At 42.6% G+C, this 17616-nt stretch overlaps 1 protein-coding gene across 5 annotated transcripts in view; it reads left to right on the top strand.

Moving 5' to 3' along the window:
* The window catches only part of Vti1a (vesicle transport through interaction with t-SNAREs 1A), a 332589-nt gene that overhangs the window by 2372 nt on the left and 312601 nt on the right, over window positions 1-17616 (top strand). For all 5 annotated transcript variants that reach the window (XM_041660693.1, XM_041660694.1, XM_041660692.1 and 2 more), the window contains exons 2-3: window positions 8040-8098; window positions 16151-16261. In XM_041660693.1, the coding sequence (XP_041516627.1) occupies window positions 8040-8098; window positions 16151-16261 (170 nt within the window). The remainder of the gene's footprint in view (window positions 1-8039; window positions 8099-16150; window positions 16262-17616) is intronic.

The raw sequence follows: 17616 nt of genomic DNA, 5'->3' as shown, positions 1-17616 counted from the left end.
TATGTAATGTAACATGAGGCCCAAACAGACTAACCATATTTCATTTGAAAGGAGATTGTATTGCTGGTATTGTGGGAAAAAAATGTGTACTTGAATAATTAAATGACTTTAAAATACAGTGGTTTTCCTCTTAATAATGATTTGTGCTTGCTCCCTTTTAAATCTTCTCCTAATTGATAGAAAAAATATTTTTTTCATGAGTTTATGAACTAACAGGAATTAATAATGTAACATAGCAAAAGCAGTACACTCAGCAAATACTGCTTTTTATTTCTCAATATATTTATATCCATATTATAACTAGTAATTATAATATCCCACAACATCATAATGGTTGTGTCACTCAGCTGAAGTAGACCAAAAGATGAGCTATTATTTACTTGGAATAAGAAGATAAAAAAAAAATTGGAACAAACCTTAATGTCAAGGTAATTTATGTAGGTTGGAGTACCCAGAATCTGTGGAAATGAACTACTCTATTGTACATGTATACGTATTGCGGTGACTTCCAAGTAGAATAGAAAAAAAAATTCTGAAATTTTATTTTAAAAAGAAACTTGATTACTCTGTAATACTTTTTGAATAAAAAATCTTTGCTCTTTGAAGTGTTTGAATCTTAACTAATTTTAATAGCTGTGATTTTTAGAAGGTGGGTCCCTTAATGAATACTCTGTGGTTACTGAATTTAAAGATTGATTTTTAATGATTACTGTTTTGTTCAAAAGTCAGGAAAATCAATGAGCTGCGACCATAACTCTTGATTTTAAAAATTCCTGATTTTGTGGTATTGGGGGGTGAATTGCTTAGCACAACAGGTCTCCACAGGGCAGAACCTCCATTACGACAGGCATCTTGGAGGACCCTCACCAGAATTTCATTTTGCTCTTCTCCCCATTCACAGAGACCTAAGGGTTACAGTTACAATGTACCAAGAATGTATTTTGGCAAAGTGATTAAGGCTTGGGCTGTTGCTGTCAGACCTGTTAGGATTCCTCGCCTGCCTAAACTTACTACAAATGTAGTTGTGATCAGATGTCTTGGCCTCTGTAAGCTTGCCTCTTCCACCTGAAGAATGGGAAGGAAAGGGTGGTCATTTTGATCTTAGAATGCTTTAAAATGCAAATGAGGCATGCAACATAAACAAGAGAAAGCACAGCAGACTGACCTTAGGGGATATTCTTTCATCTGTGCTTCCTTCAGCAGTGGGCAGGCTTGGCCAGGCTCCAGCTCAGACTTTGTCCTCTCAGCTACTTTAAAGAGAACCTTGACTTTAGATCCTCACCTCCTTTCTGTGCCTGATGTACAGTGAGGTTAAAGGCTCTTGATGAAAACCTACATTTCAGGAAAAGTAGGTGCTGAGGGCTTTGGGATGTGGAAGTGGAAATGGTTTTGAATTCAGGATATCAAGAAGGAGGGGAATTGAGGAAGGGGAGTAGCAGTGATGGGGCAAGCAGGTGTGTTTTAGAAGATACTTGGATCTAACGAGGAACTGTGTCACCCTGGAAGGTTTAGGAGACCATGGAAGCTGGCAGATAGGATACTTTTCAGTTGAGTATACTGGGAGAACAGCCATCAGTTGTCACCTATGACAGTTATGCTTTATAAATAAGTGTTTGGGATTTTAGTCATCTTTGGATAGTAGACACATAGAAATTTGTGTCATGTATGTGTATATGCACCTGTTTCCATGTTTAAATTTACACACATTGGCTACACTCAAAATCCAGAGGGATCTTTCACCCTTGGGCAGTTTAGTTAATTTAAGTCATAGCTTCATTTTATATTTGTGTTCCAGGGGGTTGGACTCAAGGCCTTATCTCTTGTTAAACACACACTTAACCAGCTGTACTCCTGGCCCTAAACTTTTATTTTTATTTTTTTTAAACAGTTGAAATATAAAAATCACAAAAATAACTCCATTTACCCATGCCAGTGACCTCTGTTAACACCACACCTTGATATATTTGCTACAGGTCCTGAATCTGTATTATTTGGTGTTGACTGGTGTTGCAGTGATGAGGCCAGTAGGCCTGCTTTTCATCCTGCACTGCTCCCGCACGGCTAGCTTTGCCCTGGAAATAATAACATAGAAACTGTATTCATTTAAATACTGCGTGGCCCATTATCTCCAGCCCCTTATTGGCTATCTCTCACATATTGATCTAACCCATTTCCATTAAATCTGTGTAGCACCACGAGGCTGTGGCTTACCAGGAAAGATCCTAACCTGTATCCATCTCGGGCCAGAGATTCATGGTGTCTGCCTGTCTCTGCTTTCTTCTTCCCACAGTTCTGTTATGTATTCCCCGCTTATCTATGTTCTGACCTATCAGGCCAAGCAGTTTTCTTTATTAATTAACCAGTGAAAGCAACAGATAGATAGATAGAAGACCCTCCTACATCATTTCCCCTTTTTCTGTTTAAACAAAAAAGAAAGGCTTTAACTTTAACATAGTAAAATTACATATAGCAAAACAGTTATGAAGCAGGAATTACAGTTACAATATTTATATCTATTTTATCTTATAACAAAGGAAAACTATAACTATCTATTCTTCAACTCCATCAAAGACTCCAGAAGGATATAATATTACCTAAGTAAATGAGAAGTAAGCAACTTCCAAAACTCCAGAAATGACAGAGACATCTCGCTGCCTAGACAGTCACTCAAAGTTTTTCTGTACCGTTGGAGCATCCATCTTCAGCCTACAGGCCCATGGTATCCAGCAGACATTTCCATGAAGCAGGAAATTTCAAAGGCAGCTCAGTCACTTTCTGCTGTGTCCTGCAGAATGTCTTACAAACGCATGAATCAGGAATTCCGAAGGATCATCTCACCTTTAGGCAAGTTCAGCAGTCCTCTCTCTTCAGGTTCTTTGTGTCCAGTATATGCAACAGTCCAGGCAAGAGCAGTTTCTTGCCCAAATGACTAACCAACTCCATAAGGTGCCTCTTCGATGCCCATTTTCCTCTTGAAGTAGATTGGTGCTGCCAGGAGCAGACGTATCTCATTGGCATGAAAAGCCCTAAGTTATTAAAACATTTAAATGCCATGTTCTGTAGTCTTTGAAAGATATGAAGAATGCCTATCTAACTGAAATATATCTCTAAATATCTAGAAAATCTAACATGCTACAAGCTTGATTATTATTGATGATTATCCATTAACAACCTATATTTCCTAATTATACATTACATTTTTAAATGAACTACATAATCACAATACCTTAATCAAGATCAGAAATACATATACATAATAATAAAATTTATACCAATGTAAATTATTCATATCTATATCATATCCCTCTTTAAATGTAGAAGAACATTTATAAACAATATCTAGGAATATTGATGTAGTTATTTCTCTCCAAACTGCTTCATGCTGAATGGGGGTGCTGTTATTTAGGTCTTTCATGGTATAACTTGTGTGTTAGGTACATCTCAGTCAACAGTTGAGTGAAGTAATTTTTTGAGGGTATTCACAACAACCTTTCAGGAGGGCGTGGTCTATCATACCATATTGGGACAGAAGCAATCCATAGGGTCTCATCCTCTGTGAAAACAAAAGGAAGAACCTCCTTTCTAAAGCATCATATCCTTAGACCCAAATTCTGAAGTCAAGATAGCTTTATAATATACATCCTTTAGTTTCTCAGCCCATACAATGAACCATCTTTCTTTACTTAGCTCTGTCACAGTCAAAAAATTGAAAGAAAATACAATAATATACAGAATCCAGGCTCTCTATGAATTTTCCATTTTTACGTGGCTTATTTTTCTATTTTTTTTAGTCTATAACTATCTTTACTCTGTCTCTTTAAAGACTTTACCTTTTTTTTTAAAGGCATTAACTTTATTCTCTATATTCTTTTTCTTCTCTCTCCCAAGCCTACGTAAGTCTAACACTATGACCCATTTAGAGGTATTTTATGTCTGAATCTGTCCTATTGCATTGTCTTTAATTTTCTACTGTCCAAGAACATTTTTGTTTTGCGCTTTTAAATCACTAAGTGCTTAAGAATCTAAGCTGTGACATTCCTAGGTCAAAAACAGGTACTGTGGGCTTGCCATGCCTAGTCCAACATGGCAGAGCCGCTTGTGACTCTGAATCAGTTGTGCCTCTGAGCTGCAGAGCGGCAGGCTGCTCTGGATATTGGCTCCACCTCTCTCCTATTTCAAAATGGTGAATGTATGATTTCTGCTAGCTCTGGGGCTGCCAGGTAGGAGCCACACTCAGCAGTTTAACTCTGAGACTGAGCGTGCAGCACAGAAACTCTTTTCATTCAATTACAGCCAAATCTGCCACATAGAGCACTGTGTAGCCGAAAACATCTCTCTGTATGGCGGCAGAAATAGTGCTCTCTCATCTACCTCTAAGCCTGATCCCACAGTCTGCCCAGGCAGGGAGCACCGAGCCATTGGCATAGTCTCAGAGTACTTTCTTCCCAATCCCGAGTGGGCACACAAACATCCAGTCTCATAAAAGCCATTGAAATGCTTTAAAGCCGGAGTTTGTGGTGGTTTCACAGCCTAGGAAGCTGCGTTTTAAAATGGGGCGGCTTTTTTTTTCTGCTGCTATTGCTGAAACAGGAAATCTCTCCACGGCACAACTTAGAAAACAGCAAAAAGCTGTGTTAAATTCTCTTTCCCTTATTTTTAATCCCTCTCAGGTTTTTAAGTGGATTTAGCCCCATGTTGGGTGCCACTGTGTTGTAGTGATGAGGCAAGCTGGCCTGCTTTTCATCCTGCCCTGCTCCCGCACGGCTAGCTTAGCCCCGGAAATAATAACACAGAAACTGTATTCATTTAAATACTGCGTGGCCCATTATCTCCAGCCCCTTATTGGCTATCTCTCACATATTGATCTAACCCATTTCCATTAAATCTGTGTAGCACCACGAGGCTGTGGCTTACCAGGAAAGATCCTAACCTATGGCTGTCTCGGGCCAGAGACTCACGGTGTCTGCCTGTCTCTGCTTTCTTCTTCCCACAGTTCTGTTCTGTATTCCCCGCTTATCTATGTTCTGACCTATCAGGCCAAGCAGTTTTCTTTATTAATTAACCAGTGAAAGCAACAGATAGATAGATAGATAGAAGACCCTCCTACATCAGACTGAAGTTCATACTTTATTCACATTGTCTTAGTTTAAACTAGAAAGAATTCTTTTCCTTTTTAAACAACATTCCCTTTTGCATGGATCCTACAAAAGATGAAGCAGTCATGACTCCTTAGACTCCTATGGGCTGTAAGTTCAGAATGCCTTGCTTTGAATGAGCAGATGATTTTACTGGAGTAACAGACACTGGCAGAACACTCCTTGATTGGGTTTTTCCCACTTCTTTGTTTGTTTTACCTCTTATTATTAGCCTGGGATAATGGGTTTTAGCGAAGACTGACCCAGATTGGTTATTTTCTTCCCACAATGTCAAAAGGACATGCTCAATATGCCTTTTTCATTGCTGATGTTAATCTTGATCATAGAACCTTCATCTGGTGATGGATGGAGATAGAGACAGAGACCCACACTGGAGCACTGGACTGAGCTCCCAAAGTCCCAATGAGGAGCAGAAGGAGGGAGAACATGAGCAAAGAAGTCGGGACCACGAGAGATGCACCCACCCACTGAGACAGTGGAGCTGATCTATAGAGAGCTCACCAAGACCAGCTGGACTGTGACTGAAAAAGCATGGGATAAAACTGGACTCTCTGAACATGGCGAACTATGAGGGCTGATGAGACGCAAAGGACAATGGCACGGGGGTTTGATCCTACGTAATGTGATGGCTTTGTGGGAGCCCAGCCAGTTTGGATGTTCACCTTCCTAGATATGGACGGAGGTGGGAGGTCCTAGGTCTTACCACAGGGCAGAAAACCCTGACTGCTCTTTGGACTGGAGAGGGAGGGGGAAAGGAGTGGGGGGAGGGGGAGAAGGGTGGAAGGAGGGGGCGTAGGGGGGGATGAGGGGGAGGGAAATGGGAGGCTGGGAGGAGGTGGAAACTTGTTTTTTTTTTTTCTCCTTTTCTCAATTAAAAAAAAAATAATAAAAAAAATATGCAAAAAAAAAAAATCTTGATCACCTGCTGCGGTAGTGTTTGACACTACCAGTGTGAGCAAGGGATTGAGTCCAGCTGTTGACTGAAAGGCAGAATTGCATAAGAAAGCAGCATTTCTTTGTCTTGCTTGAAGAAGAGGGTGCTGAGCAGAAAACTAAAAGTGGTCAACACGAAATGTAGGTGGTGTCTGTGAATGAATTTGATGACTTCCTAGAGAAGGTAGCCATGGTTCCATAATGGCTTGTTGTTACAGTGTCTACATAAACCATTGAGACTCAACACCTCAGTATAAAAGGCATTCATTGGGACACACACACGTACATGTATATTTTAAAACTCCATTTAGAAAACACAGGCCAAGTTTCAGGAATAAACCACTTATTGTCCAGGATCCCAAACCAATGAGTAAGTCAGTGGGTTTGGGTTTGGAATCAGAAGTCAAGATTTTAAGTATCTGTTTCTTCTATCTTAACGTTACCCCTTTTAAACAAAGTTTTCTAAAATTTTGTTTTCTGCACATAAATGTTTGCTTGCATGTGTGTGCACCACATGCATGCAATGCTGGAGGAGGTCCCCTTCCAGCTCCCATTGGATCTAGAGGTGCAGACAGTTGTGAGTCACCATTAAGTTCTAAGAACTGTCATTGAGTCCCTGCAGGAGCACCAGTGTTCTGCACGGCTGATCCCTCTCTCTTCAGCCTCACACCTTCTTCTTAGCACTATTGAAATCATAATAGTAAGGAGTTACAAGCCTTGTCCCAGCTTGTGGAAGTGTTTCATATACGAGTATTAAATTATAGTCACAAATCAGTGATTTCACTTTATCGCAGTGATGACCTAGCAGATTTCTCAGGTCGCCACTGTATCTGCTATTGGCATAATCTCTAACAGGAAGCAAGGTTCTTTTTAGTCTCTCCTATAAATATATGACCACTTAAAAATTAGGCCCTTCCTTGGATTATGTATTTCTACATACTGCAGAGTCAATGTTCAATGTAGTTTGTGACCCACTAAAGAGTATTTTTTAAAGAGTTATTTATTTATGTACTTTATGAATATGGGTGTTTTGTTTGGATGTATATTCCATACCAGAAGAAGGCATCATATTCCATATAGATGGTTGTGAGCTGTGGGCCCATATTTCATACAAAATATTTACAGACAGGCTCATTGGCCATTAGGCAGCTGTAATCCTGCCAAACAAGCAAGATAGCCATCTAACAAAGGCCAGGATGTATGGCTCCTTTTCTTTTGTTAAAAATGTAGATAGTTTGCGGAGAGGCATTTTCCAAAGCTGTTGACTTAAGTTGTAGGTGTTTTGCTAGCCCCCTGTCCCCTGGAAAGAGAATATTAATGAGTATCCACCTTGGTTTACCTGGGGGATAAAAGGTGTTTTGTGTAATAAACGCGGGTAGATCTTCAGGAATGGAGGAAGCCTGAGATGACCTTCCGAGATGGCTGTGTGAACTGTGTTTCATTATTTCTTGCGCCTCCGTACCAGTTGAGTTAGGAAAAAATAGTTTCTATGTTGAGATCTATGGGCCATGACAGTGAGCCACCTTAAGGGTGTTGGGAATTGAACTCAGGACCTCTGGGAGAGCAGCCAGTGCTCTTAAATGCTGAGCCTTCAGTCCCCTAAGAATGATCTGCTTGCTTTATATTTTCTGATCTGGTTGATCAGAAAGGAGATGGCTGTATAAAAATAAGAGACTTTAGAGCATTGGGTCTAAACCTGTGGGTTGTAAAAAGGGGTCAAATGACCCTTTTAGAAGGGTCACCTAAGACAATAGGAAAATATAGTTGTTTACATTGTGATTCATAATAGTAGCAGTTATGAAGTAGCAATGAAATTAATTTTATGCTTGGGTGTCACCTCAACATGAGGAACTATATTAAAGGGTCGCAGCACTAAGAAAGTTAAAAACCACTGCATATTCAATTTATCTTGTATAATTATTATTTCTTTGATATTATTGCTTGTTTTAGATGAGAAGAAGCAAATGGTTGCCAACGTGGAGAAAGAGCTTGAAGAGGCCAGAGAATTGGTGCGTAGCCTCAGGGGTGTGTTGAACATAGCCCCTTGAGCTGAACCCCGGAGTCCGCTGTGTGTGCTAGGGCATGCATGGAACAGTATGCACTCAGGCTCCACTTCACAGTTCATTGCTTTTCAGATTAAAGGGGATTTAATCACTTCCAGAGATTTTATTCTTTCTAGTAAAGATGGCTCGCTAAATGCCAGCCTCTAATTTATAGTCCTTCAGAATTACTTCCTAAGAACCAGTCTCTTAGTACATGATCTTAGTAGCTGATGTTTGACAAAGGCACACCACACACTAGGGTAAGTGCATTGCTTGTGTGATAAGCATTAACTCTCACAAATTCCTTGTGGGATAACTTGTCTTTCAAAACTGACAGAGGTCTGAGATTTCCACCAGCTTGGAAGCTGAAAAAGCTTGCCAGTCTCTATGGATGTCCACAGAAGATATGAGATTTCTTCTGTATCTGTGTGTATGTACATGTTCATTTGCATGTGTGTGTACACATAAATACATATGGTGTAGAGGCCAGAGGTTGGCATGAGGTGTCTTCAGTTTCTCCAGTTCCTCTCCACCTCTCCACCTTTTTTTCCCTGGCAGGTGTAGCACAATTTCTAACTGGTCTTAGTAAAAACCTGGAGTCAGATATTAGGGGGTGAAAGCTGAAAAGCTGAAAGATCAGAGAAGCAGAGCATCCAGCCACTGAGATTCTTACCTCTACCGCAAAAGTTCTTACCTTACACCCAACAGGAGGCAAGATCCTGCCGCCACGAATCTGCCTCTAGGAGTCCTTAGACTGAATGCCTTCAGCTCCTTTCTCCTCTCGCCTTACAGTCCTCTCTCGTGTAAGCCATCATCAATCACTTGGCTCTGTTTCTCTTTTAGACTGAATCAATCTTGTGTAGCCCAAGGTGGCCTTGAACTCAGAGATTTGTTGCTTCTGTCTCCTGATTTCTGGGATTAAAGGTGTGTGCCACCACTGCCTGGCCTCTAAGGCTAACTAGTGTGGCTACCTCTGCACTCAGATCTTCAGGCCAGCTTTATTTTCTCTTCCTGGACCCCAGGCTCACTGACTCAGGTAGAATGCCCATCAAGCTTTAGGGATCCCGTGCCCACTTTCCAAGGACTGAAATTGCAGGCGTGCATCGTGCCACAACCAGCTTCTGTGGGGGTGCTGGTGATAGAGCTCAGGTCCTTGTGTTCGTGCTGAGGTGCTTTGCTCCCAAGAAAGGAGACTCCCCAATCAGACACCGAAGTCTCCTGTTCCAAAGAAGCAGCTGCCAGGATGTCAGCTTGTTAGCTTTAGTCCCCTGACCCTCAGTTTCCACAGAAGAGATGCAAACACCTTGCTTCCACCAAGATCGCAAAGCCTGAGCCATAAGCCACATACAGCAGCCTGGAAGTAAGCCTATTCTTTGTCCCAGAGAGACATATTGTTTCATTCTTCAGTGGCTCTGTGTGCATAGACTTGGAGATACAGTGTGGAAGACTTGTGAGAACACCACACTCATGCCCAGAGAACCCTGTAGGAGCCTTGGAGAATCATGGTAGAGTGATGCCTGGGTTGTTGCCGCACTCTTGTCGATGAGGACTGACACTTAGAAAGCTAGGAAATGTGTTTGAGGCCCCACACTCTCCTATCGCTCTGTGGGCTTTGTGCCGGGTGTCTACACCTAGAGCCCTGGCTCACACACTGCTTTTTCATGACAACAAATCCTAGGGAGAAAAAGAAGGAAAGGTGTTTTGCCCCCATTGTGGAAACTGTTCGATTGTTGCTGTGCATCATGGGGGAAGCAAGTGGTGGCTTTTCTGAGTACTGAAGGGTCACCAGAGGATGTGCTGGCAGACTCAGGCCTGTTTTCTAAAGGGTTCCATTTGCTGCTGTTACGTATCCAAAACTTTTGCAGCACTACCTTAGAGGTGCCTAGGGATGCAGATTTGATGAAGGCGTAAATCACAAACAATCCCACCCCAGTTTAGAATTATGATTAATAGGGTGGTATTTATTTAAAGGGGAAAAAACTTACAGATCACCGTCCCAGACAACAGCCCTCTGCGCAATCAGGAAGGAGTCTAGTCGCCGGAAACAGCAGGAAGCAAAGAGCGAGGAGGGAAGTGGCTGCTTTTTTTAAAGAGAGAGACCATGCCCCAATGGGCTGGTATCTCAGCGGCTATTGGCTGGAGGAGTGGAAGGACCTCCTGCAACACAGGTTCTTGACTATTGTTGTTCTTCAGAACCTCCTTGGACCCTTAGGCAGCTCTGGGAAGGCGGAGACTTCTCTAGAGGGTGACTGGAGGGCCTGACATTCTTCAGTCTTGCTTTGATGGATTATAGTTGTCAGTGGAGCCGTGCACCAGAGGCAGCAGATTTGGAGGTGTCAAGAAGGAAGCTGTTCTCCATAGCACAGCATACTTTTCCTGGGGTCTAAGATGGACATGACTGGGACCTCCTTGGTTTTCACTGTCTGTTGTTCTCCTTGTGGTCAGAATGACCAACTGTCTCTGTACCATATGGTACCATATGGCTTGCAGGGGCTTCGGGCTGCTGCCACTGTCTCCATCTCTGTTTCCGCATCTTCTAATGCCTGTCCTTCTTTATCCTTTCTTTTTATATTAACTGTTTCTTTCACACTTCTTCTCTCTCGTGTGAGACTTTAGATGCCAGAGCAGCCAATCCTTCTGCTCGGTGGGATAACTAAAGATAAAACTAACTGGTCAGTTTTTTGGATCTTGAGTTATAAACACTTGATTTTTTTACACATCTTAGGGCTAAGACGTGATTGGGATGACTTTCCTACTGATAAGTTCCTGTGGCAGCTTTTTCCTCTTCAGGACTGCTGTTTTTATTTTTTTAAGCCTCTAGAGACATTTTGCTTACTTGATGATGAGGGAAAGCTGGTCTCTTCTTGATTGAAGGGTTTGTGCCAAACCAAGCCCTCATGGAGCTGGCAATACTTTATTATTAGTAATATGACGATGTGACTCTAAAATAAGCATTTTTGTTCGTTTAACATGTTCTGAAAGCTCAATTACTTACTTTTAATGGTATCTTGGATTACAGACTGTTCTTTTGATAAGGAAACTGTTAGAAAAGCTTGATTGTGATTTGATTGCTCAGCTGGTTGTGTTTCTGCCCTTCGTGGTTTGTAGTAATCTATGGACACTGGACTTACTGGACTTATGTGTCCTCTTCTCTTCAGTGGCTGCACGGGCGTTGTGAAAACAGAATGAGTATATGTGCCTTATTCTTGATCCTAATAGACATATCTCACCTTGCAAGTCCACGCTCTCAGTCTTCTCCATACAGTGCTGGGAGTCCTAGCTAGAGTGATGAGAAAGGAATGAAAGGAATACAACCAGGGATGGAAGAGGCCAAATCACCGCCTTTTCAAGATGACACGGCCCTGTTTTTAAAGCTCTAACGACTCCACCTGCCAGTGCTTAGATCTAGTATGCACTTTCAGCCGAGCAGTAGGATACAAACTCACTGTGCAAGGGTCAGTAGTTAAGTCATGAGCTTATCAAGAAAGGGACCAGGAAGCAAATTCCCATACACAGTTCTTCAAAAAAGAGAAAAACCCACCTACAGTCCACAACCCCGGACAGCCTAGACAACAAAGAGGACCTAAGAGAGACATGCATGGAAGACATAGGAAGGAGAAAAAGACAAGATCTGCTGAACAAATTGGGAGTGTGGGAGTCGCAGGAGAGGGTAGAATTGGAGGGGGTGGGAGAGAGGGGAGCAGATAAAAATGTATAACTCAATAAAAAAAGAAAAAAGAGAAGAAATAGGAACAAACCCATCAAGGAGATGAGACCTCTGTAATATAAACTTTATAACACTAAAGATGTTGAAAAGGGAAACAGAAGATGACAGACCCTTCCATGCTTACGGGTTGGTAAATCAATATTATAAAAATGGCTATATTATTGCAAATTATCTTTATGTTTAATACACTTTCCTTTAAAACCCCAGTGTCATTCTTCACAAAACCAGAGAAAGGAACCTAAAATTCATATGGAAGCACAAAGCAATCCTAAGCAGAAGCAACAATGCCAGAAGCACGTGATACCCAGTCTCAAATTCTACTCAGAGCCATAGTAACTAAGGCAGTATGGCCACTGGCACAGAAACAGCCCTGTAGACCACTGGAGTAGAGAACCCAGAAACAAACGCACATGGCTTCAGCCGCCTGTTTTCCCCCATAGGTATTAAAAATACACTGCAAAATAGGCAGCCTTTACAGCAGATGGCATTGTGAGAACTTGGCACGCAGAAGAGTGAAACTAGATCCTTACCTCTTGTCCTGTGCAAAAAAATTCAGTTGAAAATGAACCAAAGACCTTTATGTAAAGCTTGAAACTGCTTTGACAAGCCTATTTATCTTTCCTTATGTGTGTGTATACATACACACATGTGTGGGTGATCACAGAGGCCAGAAGATGGTGTCAGATTCCCTGAAGCCAGAGTTACAAGAGGCTGCGAGTCACCTGCAGAGAGTCTAACCATCCAACTCAGGTCCTTGGCAAGGCAGCAAGTTTACTCCACCCAAACTATCTCTCCAGCTCTGAAAAACACTTTAAGATACAGGCAGAAGCAGGACCTTTCCTAAAAGGACTCTAAAAAACTGACAGATAAGATTACATAAAATTGAAAAGCTTCACACAGCATAGGAAATAATTACCAAAGTGAAGAGACAGCCTGTGGGATGGAAGAAAATCTGCCAATTACACTTCATATGGTGGGGGAGATTGATTTGTAGGAAATAAAAAGAACTGCCAAAACTAGGTGCAAGAAAAGCAAATCTTCCAGTCAAAGAAACAAGCTAGTAAAAAAAAAAAAAGTTTCACGTCCTTACCCATCAGGGAAATGTAAGTTAAAACCCCTGGAGGTTCCATTTGTTTGGTCAGAGTGGCTAACATCAAAGGACAGCAGGACCAGAGTGATGTTAAATCTGTAATCTCACGAAGAGGCAGGAGGAGCAGAAGTCTAGTGGTACATAGTGATTTCAGGGGTAGTCTGGGCTATATTAGACACTGTCTCAAAAAATTAAAAAAATAAAACAAAACCAAAAAGGAAACCAATACTGGCAAGGATATTGGAGAAAGGAACCATGTCCACTGTTGATGTGAATGAATGAATAAGGGCAGTATGGAAATCAGTGTTCTTAAACCGCTAAAGGTGGAAATGCCGAATGAGACAGACATACCGCTGTTGTGTATAGCCTAGGGACTTTTACGTCCTGCCACAGAGATACTTCATATCCATGTGTCCCCAAGAGCGAAGACACGGGAGCAACCTGAATGTCCACCCACTGCCACAGAGATACTTCTCATCCATGTGTTCCCAAGAGCGAAGACACGGGAGCATCCTGAATGTCCACCCACTGCCACAGAGATACTTCACATCCTTGTGTTCCCAAGAGCGAAGACACGGGAGCATCCTGAATGTCCACCCACTGCCACAGAGATACTTCATATCCATGTGTCCCTAAGAGGGAAGACACGGGAGCATCCTGAATGTCCACCCACTGCCACAGAGATACTTCACATCCTTGTGTTCCCAAGAGCGAAGACACGGGAATGTCCTGAATGTCCACCTACTGCCACAGAGATACTTCATATCCGTGTGTTCCCAAGAGAGAAGACACGGGAGCAACCTGAATGTCCACCCACTGCCACAGAGATACTTCACATCCTTGTGTTCCCAAGAACGAAGACACGGGAATGTCCTGAATGTCCACCCACTGCCACAGAGATACTTCATATCCGTGTGTTCCCAAGAGCGAAGACACGGGAATGTCCTGAATGTCCACCCACTGCCACAGAGATACTTCATATCCGTGTGTTCCCAAGAGCGAAGACACGGGAGTGTCCTGAACGTCCACCAACCGACGAATGATAAAGAAATGTGGTGCTTACATCATGGGATTAGATTCTGCTGTAAAGAAAATGGAATCATGACATTTGCAGGAAAAAGGATGGAGCTGGGAACCATTATTTCAAGTGGAATAAGCCAAACTCGGAAAAATGAGATTTGTTTTTAATACACACATCCTAGCTTTGAAAGAGAAGGTATGGGGAAGGGGACCCAGTAAACTAGAGAGATGATAGTGGAAAATTCTTAAGGAAAGGAGAGAGAAAAAAAGAGGGTAATTGAATGCTTGTGAGAAGAGAAGACAGAATAATGAGGGAGACAAGGCAAGCAAGTAAGAACAAAGTGTGTACGAAAATCCATGGGAAAACCCACCAGTGTGTGTGCTAACTTACAAAGCCAGTGAACAGTGACACTGTCAGACCTTAATGCCTTGATACGTGGTGATTTCATTTATTGCCACGCAAGCATGGGGACCCAAGTTTGCATGTAAACTACTGGGCAACGTTGTGATATCTCTAAACCTGGCCCTGGGAGGTGGGGGAGGGAAATAGGCAGATTCTTGAGCTAGCCAGCTATCCTAGCCCATTGGTAAGCACTGGGTTCAGTGAGATACTCCATTTGCTTTTTAGGAAATTTAGTAAAACAAATATAAAAGCGTAATGTTAAAATGATTAATAATGACCATGGAAAAAAATGTTAAACAAATCCTGCTTCTGATTATACATCAATAGAATGGAAAGCAGAGTCTCGAAGGGGTGTCAGCCACAGTCATGCTTCTCATGAGCAGCTGATATGCCGCTGCTGGGCAATAGATATACTAAATGTCTGCTTGGGAAGGGATTGTCAACCTTCACACTTACGATGAACTATATCAATCACTTACATGATCACTGTTCGCAAAAGGCTAATTAAAAGTATCTGATTTTCTTATAAAAGTACATATCTTAGCCGGGCGGTGGTGGCGCACGCCTTTAATCCCAGCACTCGGGAGGCAGAGACAGGCGTATCTCTGTGAGTTCGAGGCCAGCCTGGTCTACAAGAGCTAGTTCCAGGACAGAAACCAAAAGCATGGAGAAACCCTGTCTCGAAAATCCCCCCCCCCCAAAAAAAAAAGTACATATCTTATTTAGAGTTGCTTGTTTGGTCTTTCTGTATTCTACTATAGCTATTCAGTCTTCACAAGTAAACAGCGGTGACAGACTTGCAGTGGTCACAAATGCAATAGAATGCTCTCAGAAGCAAATGCATTGCTGTCTTTTTCCGTGGAAGTTATTGACATAGTCTGGGCCAATTTGCTCTTGTTTCTGGTTTTTCCTCTTTTAGGGGATTGTACAAATTAACCCCCTTTGCAACCTCATAGAGTGCTTGCTCTTTTTCTTTGTAACTATTACTATAGTTACTGTCAATCTAGTGATACAGTGCCTTAAATACATTATAGGCATTGCTCAGTTCATCTTCATGGCTGTTCTGAGGGTCATTAAGACCTCTGTTCAATCCTGGTGCCTACAATGAGGACACAGAGTCTCCGCACAAAGCCTGGGCTCTGAACCGTTAGTGCATTTCTCTCTCGGCATCCATTAAACTCTCATGTGCTGTATGCAGAGTGTTCCAGGATGGCAGATGGCTAAAGCATGCCCTGCTGTGATTTCCGTGAGCAAGGCATAACTAACATAGCAGTATACATCAGTGTGGTTTTAATGTGTAAGAGTTAGGCTGGCAGCCGAGGTCACATGTTGGTTGTATGTGATTTTCTTACCTAGGAAAAACTTTCTCAAAGAAATTTCCTCACATATCTGAGCCAGGCTGCTGCTTCACGGGTGAGCCACAGGAAACAGTCTCCCATCATCCTGGAGATTCAGTCAGGTGACCAGATCAGGCTGCAGGGAACAGCTGCTCCAAGGACACTGATTACAAATTAATGAGAATGTTTTGATTAATGCACGTTTTTCAACACAAATTCTCAACAAAGCAAGCAGCTTAGCACCCAGTGTCATTGTCTAGCTGCTTCCTGAACCAACCAGGAAGTAAATGCTAAAGCATTCCAGTGTTGCATGAGCCACCAGTGCCATAGCTCTGCTTCCTCAGCTGCAAAGCCAGGACTTAGAAGCCAACCCTTTTAGCACTAACATTTGGGCGAATAAAGAATATGCATGTGGTTCACATTTTTTTCCCTCCCACTGCAGCTTGAACAGATGGATTTGGAAGTCCGAGAAATTCCACCGCAAAGTCGAGGAATGTACAGCAACAGAATGAGAAGCTACAAGCAGGAAATGGGAAAGCTGGAGACAGACTTTGTGAGTTCAATCTGCTCTCTGTTGTCCTCAGGGTTAGGTTGCACTTCCACCATATTTCTTTGGTGATTCCTCCCCATGCCTTAGTCAGCATTAAGTGCACAGTCTCAGAGCTCCTGCAAAAGATAGGTTTGTTTAGGACTGGAGATGACAGGGATTAGAGGTGGCAAATGGTAGAAGATGGAGGACATGGCTCGCAGCTAGATCCAAGTGGCACAGCCTTTGAGTCTGCAGGGTTCTTAATAGTGTTTAGCCTTGGTTGGAATTTCAAGCTCCAGTGTCCCGGGCCTTTACAGTTCCTGGGGGTCAGACCCAGGAACAGAAAGTAAAATGGCACTTGCTGGGGATGGGACAAGGAGAACCTAGCACTGTTGTCTGTGTAGACTTTCCATTCTACAAGAAGCAGAGTTCTCCAGCTCAGTACTGTGAATTGGTCTAGCACCAGTTGGCCAGGCATCTAAAAGGACCTAAAGTCGTGAATTTTATGTTATTTGGGTTTTACCACAATTTTAGGATTCAGATAAAAACATTGATAAGATTACCATGAATGATACAAAGTAACGAAAGCGAAGTTGTTCTTGTGCACATGGGCACAGCGAACTAGGATTTCCATAAACAAATCACATTTCATACTCTTCACATTTAAAGTAAAAGAACATGCAGGTGAAGAAAGAATTGTCCCTTACCTGTGAGTGACGCAGTTATGGTTTGTCACACAGATCTGCTGTGTTTGTGAGTCTGGGGTCCACATTTACAGTGGAGTCTAGAATTTATAAGGACCGTTCTGAGTCTGGCTATTCCTTAGTTACTTGTTTGGAAAGTACACTCCAGACTGCACTGTTCCTCCCCACCAGTGGCAGTGGGATTAAGGGAAATGCTCCTGAGGCTCGGATGCATTCTGATCTTACATTTTAGTGGGAAACTCTGAGAAGTCAGATGGCTGCATTAGTCACTGTGATAGTCAGCTATGGTGAGAGATGGTGAGAAGCTGCTGAAGAAGCTGGCAGGTAAGGAGGAAAGGCAGATCTGCCTCAGAGTGTCAGAAGACTCCGTCATGGCTCTCAGAGCATCGTGCTGAAGCAAAGCAGTGCTCTTTGTGGTGGCCACCATCCCTGCCCCTGTGCAGGATATTCCACGCTGACTGACTTCCTTTCAGAGGGCCACTGGCAGACAGGCCACTAAGCCTTAGCATGTGAGCTTTGGGAGGGGCCATAAGTCCCTCTGATATAAATGCCACAGTGTTCCTATTTTTAAAAAGGCACAAGCAGGGGGTTGTGGCAGTGGCGTGGGCGGAGTGTCTCTGATGGGTCTCAGTGTCAGTGCTTAGTTCCTGTGCTCCCCTGGGTCAGATCTTCTCC

This window comes from Microtus oregoni, unplaced genomic scaffold (genome assembly GCF_018167655.1).
Source record: "Microtus oregoni isolate MIOR12 unplaced genomic scaffold, Mior012 000012F_ref0000307, whole genome shotgun sequence".
Classification (NCBI taxonomy): Eukaryota; Metazoa; Chordata; class Mammalia; order Rodentia; family Cricetidae; genus Microtus; species Microtus oregoni.
This window is presented reverse-complemented; position numbering and strand designations above follow the sequence as displayed.